The sequence below is a fragment of the Gracilinanus agilis genome, unplaced genomic scaffold (genome assembly GCF_016433145.1).
Source record: "Gracilinanus agilis isolate LMUSP501 unplaced genomic scaffold, AgileGrace unplaced_scaffold60542, whole genome shotgun sequence".
NCBI classification, from domain to species: domain Eukaryota; kingdom Metazoa; phylum Chordata; class Mammalia; order Didelphimorphia; family Didelphidae; genus Gracilinanus; species Gracilinanus agilis.
In genome coordinates, this window is record NW_025395914.1 from 1 (window position 1) to 8,221 (window position 8,221).

Consider the following 8,221-nt stretch of genomic DNA (forward strand, 5'->3'; position numbering starts at 1 on the left):
GAGTAGCACTTGAGGGTGCCCTCCTCAGAAGATACTTGGTAAAACACTAGCAAAGGGACAGAGGCTAAAATGGCCACCAACCACACCAGGAGGCTGACTGCCATGCCCTTCCTGGTTGTCCTCACCTTCAAGGCATAGACTGCATGGACAATGGCCAGGTACCTGTCCATGCTCATGATGGTGATGAAAAAGATGCTACTGAAGAAGCCGATGTAATAAATCCCTGAGATGATCTTACACATGATGTTCCCAAAGACCCACTGGTCCAGAGTGTAGTGTGTCAGGAAGGGGAAGGAGAAGACGAAGAGCAGGTCAGAGATGGCCAGGTTCAGCAGGTACACATCAGTCATGCTTCTCAGCTTCTTACAGGCTACCAGAACCAGAATGACCAGGGCATTCCCCAGCAGGCCAAAGCCAAAGAGTAGGCAGTAGAGCAGGGCAAGAAGCAGGGAGCTGGATTTCTGGGTGAATGCAGTATTGCAGGGGCTTGCCAACATTTCTGGATAATAGTCTTCTGTGGTCACGGACACATTTGGCTCCAGGGAGTAATCCATCTCAGCTTCCAATTCTCACATTATCCTTTTAATTCCTCCAAGGCGGTCCGTAGATCTTAGACCCTCCCTTTCCTAGGTTGAAATGTCATACTATTTCTCAGTTTTTCTGAAACAGCGTCCAATGATATATTTTTCCATAATATGGGTGTGTTTACTATCAGCTAGATTTTGCTAAAAGAGGAACCACAATCTGATGTTGGTTCCTCTCCTTGTTCTCCATTTCCCCCTCAGGAATCTACAGAATGTGTTTTTTCCCTTTTAATACCCTACAGTCATCACCTCTCTAATCTGATTCTCTTTTCTTTACATCCACTTCTGTAATCTTTGGGTACAGTTCCCAACACTGGTTTAAAAGAATTTGGCAGTTTATGGTGCCCTGCCAAGAAAACTTAAATCACATAAACTTCATACAAAACATTTCCACGTGGGGGGGAGGGGGCAGCTGGGTAGCTCAGTGGATTGAGAGTCAGGCCTAGAGACAGGAGATCCTAGGTTCAAATCTGGCCTCAGACACTTCCCAGCTGTGTGACCCTGGGCAAGTCACTTCACCCCCATTGCCTAGCCTTATCACTCTTCTGGCTTGGAACAAATACACAGTAAGGGTTTTAAAAAAAAAAAAACATTTCCATGCTAGATCTTGGTCCCAAACCCACTTGTGGCAACATTTGTTTTTCTCTTCATAGTCAGTGTGGTGTAGTGGGTAGAAAGTTTGCTTCTGAGTCAGGAAGAACGAAATTCAAGTCTTGCCATACTGGCTGGATCAGTAACTCTAGGCAAGTCTCTTAATCCTAATCTTTTGCAGGAAGTCTTGGTCTCCACCTCCTCAATCCTACTCAGAAGCAAGTCATACAGAAAAGCCTCATGGTCCTTAGTATGCAAAGGGAATGGTAATTCATTTACCTTAATGTGTTTCTTTTTTCCCCATTGATAAAGCCATATATATATTTCTTATGTTAAGATGCTGGACAGAGAGCCAAGACTTTGGTGGTAAGAACTTTTTTCCTAGCAAAGACTCCTGGGTAAACAGGAGTTGCAACCTCTGAAGAAGTAATTATCAGGTCCCATCTCCACTGATTCCATGAATACTGGCTATAGAGACCAGGCTAGAAATAGGACTGGTGTCATGGCAGGTGCTGCTATTCCTAGGCTTCTGGGCTGAGGGTCTTGGGCTATCTTACACTTGTGTCTGATGGAGTGTAGTGGCAGTGATTTGATTTTCACATGATGCCTCCTGTCTCTCACCTTATGATCTTTGCTATTTTAGCCAGGTTGGCTTGCCTGCCCTTTGGGAGACAGTTGGTTAGTAGTAGATGGGGATGGTTGACTCATTAATCACAAGGATTGCTCTCCTGGATGATGGCTGCAGGTTCTACAATAGAAGTAGGGAAAGTAGTTTGTGGGAATGATACACTTATGGAGGACTCCTGGGCTTATTCACCCATCCATTGCTGGTAATGGATGCTGGTGGTGAAGATGGTGGGTTCATTCTTCACAGGGGTTGTTCCTACTTCTGACATACATTGGCTTTGAGACTCTGGGCAAACCACCTAACTTGTCTAGGCATCGCTCTAACTTATCAGTTTCAGAAAGTCAGTATTGTTAGAGGGAACTTTCTCACCTGGGACTTGCCTATACCATGAAATCAGAGTACATTCCCTATATCAGTGTTGGTGAATGTGTTCAAATTTACATGCCCAAATTACAACTTCAAGCTCCCTGTGAGACCCCCGCATTACCCCAGAGAGTGGAGGGAGGAAGTACTCACTTTTTTCACCTGAGCAGAGCAGTAGGGCATGCCAAAATTGTTTTTGGGTACTGGGAAGATGGGGATCAGAGCAGTTCCTCCATGCTGACTGGACATGCATACTGATACTTCACTAATGCTGCCCTATATGATGTGAAGGCATTTAAAATATGTAGTAGGTCCCAAAAGCCTTAGTGCAGTCCTAATAGCATAGAATTAAGAAATTTGAGCCACCCTGTATAACCATGTGACAAGAACTAACATATCTTCATATGAAAAGTTTACCTTGCTGACCCTCTCCTTGTGCAGAAAAAAATTTTTTTTCGTAACATCTGAACCAACTCCCTCTCCTCCTAATCTGTTTAAGAGTAGGGGTATTTTGACAAACAATCACGCTAAGCCAAAACCCAGAACAAAATCCCTGATGGCAGTGAGCCACGAGGCTCTTTATATTCTGAAGTAAAGTAAATGATTAAAACTAAAACTGGTCAACTGACCCCCACCCTGTATACCTGCTTGTTGTGTAACTACAGAATGTTCCTGGAAAAGTTCCAGGAATTACAAGGTCCCCAAGTATGTCTGCACCCCACCATCTTCGGGGCAAAAGTCCTGTTTCCTCATCTTCAAAGCAAAGCCCTGTAAGCACCAGACTGAGACCCTGTCTTCAAAGTGAAGTCCTGTTTTCTCATAAGCATTAAACCAAAACCCTGAAACATATATAAACTCCATTCTGACTACCTCACCTTGGAGCTCCTTGGCTGAGCTCCCCTAGCGCATGCTAGAAATAAAGACTTCCCTTTGCTTTGATTGCACTGTCTCCGTGTGCTCCTTGGTTGGTCATACACTCAAACCCTAACAATTCCAGCATCTATGAAGTGGCCCTAAGGCTTGGGTTCTGAGAGGCGTAGGATTGACTCTCATCCTCGGGATCTCTAAGAAACTCTCAACTCTCTCAGAAAGTAGTAGATGAGCAAAGAGTTTTCCTGTCTGCAAGAAATAGACTTGGGTCATTGAGAGGAGAGGCTTGAAATCACTCTACAGGAGAAATGCAAAAGAGATAAGACCTTAGAATTGGGGGAACTTATACTCCCTGGAAAGAGATTCTCACTGTCTAAAGCAAATTTGAAAGAATAAGTTTGTCTCGTAAAAAAGTAACATCTCATTTCTGTTCATATCACCTCTTTCAAGAAGCAGATGTATATCTCTGCATTTCCCATGAGTCAACTATGAATTAGAGATACTGAAGTCTATAGAGGAAGATGTGGGTAAGATGAGGAAAGATGCAAATGTCAATTGTGGTTGACTTTGGAATGTAGTGAGATGTATTTGCCCTTGTTTATTTGTTATCGTATCTTCTATCTCCTCCCTCTCCCAAGAATGGCCTCAACCTTACCGTCCCAGCTTTCCCCCATTCCCAGCAACCCTAAGCCTCTCCAGGGGGCTGGAGTGAATAAGAGTCCAGATAACTGTGGATAATCTTGTGGACAAGAGAGTTTCCATTGGTTTAGAGACTTTAAGAATGATTTGATCCAACTCCCTCACTTTATTTTAAATGTTTATTATTGTTTTCAATTAACAAGCATCTATTCTCTCTCCCTTCCTCTTCTTCCTTTCCCTAAAAAAAGAAAAACAAGATCTTTAGAGCAAATATGCATAGTCAAGCAAAGCAAATTCCCACCCTGGACTTGTCCAGAAATACATGTCTCATTCTACAGTTTGATTCCATCATTTCTCTAAGGAGTGGGCAACACATTTGCTCATCAGTCCCCTGGAATCTTGGTTGATCATTGCATGGATCAGAGTTCCTAAGTCTTTCAAAATTGCTTGTCTTGGCAATGCTATTTTATCATACAAATCTTTCTGAATCAATTCACTTCATTCTGTAAAGTGTGAATCAGACTTTCTTTGTCTATTATGAGCAACTTTTAAACTGATCAACCAAAACTGAAAACACCCCTACTTAACACTGTGTTAGCCATCAAGTAAGAGAATTCACAAGTCAAGTATTTGGAGAGCTCCACCCTTTTAATACAATCATTCAGAAACTTGTGAATCCTATGATAAGAGTTGATACCTTTAGAGGACGAGAGGTATGAATCCCACAGACAGATGTGAATCCCACAGACACTGCTCCCCTGGGCAGTGCTAGGCAATTTGGAGGCTTTGATTGGCCCCTGTGAAGAGGGGAAGGGACAAAAAGGACTATAAGAGTGCTGATCTTCTTCAGTCACTGTCTTAGTAGTTGTCTTCCACTGATGACCTGACTCTTGGAGGTAACTTGGGGCTTGGATTGCCTCTTGGGTGAGTGAGTAGTTGGCCTTTCTTTCCTAGTGTCTGGAAAGAGATTAGTTTTGGAAAGGCCTTCCCTTCTTGGAGGAGGCAGTGTGGGTGGAACATCAGGTCTTCCAATTGAGGGATAACAAGCCCTGCTGTGCTAAGCCAAGCTCCAGAGCAATATTTAGTTCAATAGGCTAGACATCTTCTCTATCCTCTTTTTGTATTTCTTTACTTTCGCTCCTTCTACCTCTTTGGAAATAAAAGCTACTAAAAGTCATTTTGACTTGGGCTATAATATTTTTGAATTGGTGACCAAAAGATTAATTTAGAATTCTCACATATTTAGTCAAACCCTTAAATTAAATTCCTTACAATTCTGAATCAGTTCATATGACTCTTCTCGTGTTCCTCCAAAATCTTCTATTTCATCATTTCTTGTGAAACAATCGCATTACATAATTCATCTTCCATAATTAGTTCAATTCAATCCCTTCATTTTACAGGTAAAGAAAATCACCTGTGAAATGACTTGCCTTGGGTCACACAAGACAGTACACAAAACTGGAATCAGAATGAGAACCAGAATCATCTGACTCCAAATTCAGTGTTGTTTTCATTACAACACATTGCATAGGTTATTCTGAATTTGTCTGCCTACAAAGTTCACGCTGGATAAAAGAAATGCAGGGGGAAACTAAGTGCTTCGGTGGATTGAGAACCAGGCCTAAGGACAGGAGATCCTGGGTTCAAATGTGGCTTCAGACACTTCCTAGCTGTGTAACCTAGGGCAAGTCACAAATCCCCCATTGCCTAGCCCTTACTACTCTTCTGCCTTGGAACCAATACATAGTATTGATCAGAAGGCAAGGTTTTGTTTTGTTTTTGCAGAAAAGAAATGCAGTTTTTGTTAGGATTACAAGCCTATTATATATGAGTTTGGGGATTACTGTTTTTTAAAAAAGGAAAAATATATAGGGATATATTAAGAGTCAGAAAACCTGGGCTGGTTTTGGCTCTTCAACTTGCTACCTGTGTTAGTCATTTATATGTCTGGACCTGTTTTCTCCTTGGTAAAATGAGAGCTTTGGACTCTTCAAGGTTCTTCCTGTTCATCTCAGAATATTTTGAAACTGTGGCTGCATCTACAGGAGAAAAAAAAAGTCCCCATTATATCTAAGATCATTGTGATCATAAGATAAAACTAATCAATTTGGACAGTTAATGTGGGAGTGAGATAATGTGCCTTGATATAAGAAATAGGGAACATGCTGTGTGAGATCTGATGCTACGATCATTTCTGTCATCTTCCATGAGAACCTCAGCTCTGCTTGGAAAGCAAATAAGCTGCTGACATATTATGTACTTACTTCTATTTGCCTCTCCAAAGCCCACAGCCTCAGTGAAATGTTAAGGATCTTACAGGACTAGGCAGCTTCAAAGGACCCAAGAGCTGAGTTGTAACTAAGGAGAGGCCATCTGGACTTTGCCTTGGGGGATTGAAATGAGAAGACACAAATGGAACTTGTACTCCTCCCATAGCTAGAAATGCCTGAACCCACTCAATTAGCAAGAATAATTAGTTAAAAAATAAAGAATAATCCAGAGCACGTGTTTAAATGGCCTTGCAAACTCGCCATCCTCATCATTATTATTATTCATCTCCTTAGTCTTCCACCATAAGCTTTTTGTGTTATGAAGCCTTTCCTCAACATCAACCGAATTTATCTTGAAAAACTGACTTAAGAATGCTTCAAGCTGTTTTCCCTGGGTGCCCCGAGGGCTTGTTACAGTTTTGGTCACAAAAAAGCAATCTGTCTATTGCCTCTAGAGGACAAAAATTGGAGGTGGAGTGGGATGCAGTATTTTTATGTCTAGCATGGAAGTAAATTCTCTAAATGGGCTCCAGAAATAATTTTTATAAGCACTGAAGGGCTTTTGGAACCTCCAAATGATCCAGATACCCTAGTCAGATTGAGGGTCACTAATATTCCTACCTTGCTCTGTCTTTGGTTGACAGGCCACAGTGAACTGATGCATTCTTTATAAAATTCATCAGATCTATTAGTAGAGCTATTAGTTGCTCCATTTTACACCAGCTTCTCTGGGATTAGGAGTCTGGCATTTAGTATCTGCTGTAATCTTGAGAAAATCTTAAGTATAGCCTTTTCTATATTCCTATATTTATCAGATGACAGAGGAGGGACACTGAGAACAGTGTCCAGTTTTACTAGAAAATAAAACTCTGGTTTCCTTCATCTTCTTTCCCTTTTGTAATTTTCTCTATCTCTTTTCCTCCCTATTTTTATCTCTTTTACATATAGACCCCTCTCCTTTCTTTTATTTTCCTTCTTTCTTTTTCTCCATTTTCCTCTTCTCCCCAACCTCTTTTCTCCTCTGTCCCAACCTTTTTCTCTCTCCTTGTCCCTTCTGTCTTCTTCCTCTTGTCCTTTCTCTCTCTGTCTGTCTTTTCATCTCCATCTTGTTCTTACCTCTCTCTTCTCCTTTCCTCTCCATCACCTTTCCCTCCATCTCTTCTCCTTTCTTTCTTTTTCCCTTCTCCATCTTAACTCCTTTCCCAGCCTCTCAGCTTCTTCTGCCGAAAGTGCCTGGTAGAAACTAGAGAACTGTTAGACAATTGGCTTCACTCATAGTATACTAGGTGCATGATCTTTCTTTAAAGAGTCACAGTTATAGATTCTACAGTGAACTTTTTACAAATGAAAAACAACATCCCTAGTACATTTTGGAACATGACCTAGTAGCATGTGGTCAAGTATATCCTGTGGGAGGAAAGCAATTGTGGTTGTCGGGCGTTGTGTAGTAGGAAGAGATCAAGAGCAGAACTTGGGCTTAGACCATACCTTTGAATTATCTGTGCTCTCATAAATATCAGATATACCTTTCCACAACTAGAGAGATTAAATCTACTCTTTGTTATAGGGTCTCTTTTCTTTTCTTTAACTTTTGGAAAGAAGAAGAACCTTTAGAGTAGGTGCTCTTAATCTAGGGTGTGTGACTTTGTTTCTCTAATATTTTGATAACTGTATTTCACTGTAACCAGTTTCCTGGTAACCCTTTGTATTTTATCTTATTCATTTAAAAGCATAAATCTGATAGGCTTCCTCAGATACTGCCCAAGGGGTCCATGGCATAGAAAAAGTTAAAACTCCTACCCTAGAGTGTTACATCAAAGAGCTTAGGATCAATATTGTCAGGTCAAGCCCAGGTCTTAAGACTAACTCCCAATATATCAATTGGACAATCAATCAATCAATCAACATTTATTAAGAGCCTAGCATATGCCAGGAATTGTGCTAAGTACTGGGGTTGCAAAAGAAGGCAAAAGATAGTCAGAGCCTTTTTAAGGAGCTCACAAGCTAATCTAATTCTCTTCATTCCTCCTTTTTTTATTCCTAGTTCATTTCCAAACTTATAAAGAATAGACTTGTAATACAAACACAAGTTACATTTCTTATGTGTAGCATAAACTTTGGATGCAGAGAAATTCAGAATAGCCTGTGCATTGTATTATATTGGAAAGAATACTATGAATGTCAACCTCCAAAGAAAGAATTGATGAATAGAAATTTGGACAACATTGTGTGTGTGTGTGTGTGTGTGTGTGTGTGTGTGTGTGTGTGTGTGT

At 41.0% G+C, this 8,221-nt stretch overlaps 1 protein-coding gene across 1 annotated transcript; it reads right to left on the bottom strand.

The window, feature by feature from the left end:
* Positions 1–7: 7 nt before the first annotated feature.
* Positions 8–554, bottom strand: LOC123256536 (C-C chemokine receptor type 8-like; the record flags this gene model as incomplete). Its single annotated transcript, XM_044685132.1, has 1 exon — positions 8–554. A coding segment is annotated over exon 1 (547 nt), but the record flags the coding sequence as incomplete, so codon positions are not given.
* Positions 555–8,221: the final 7,667 nt, after the last annotated feature.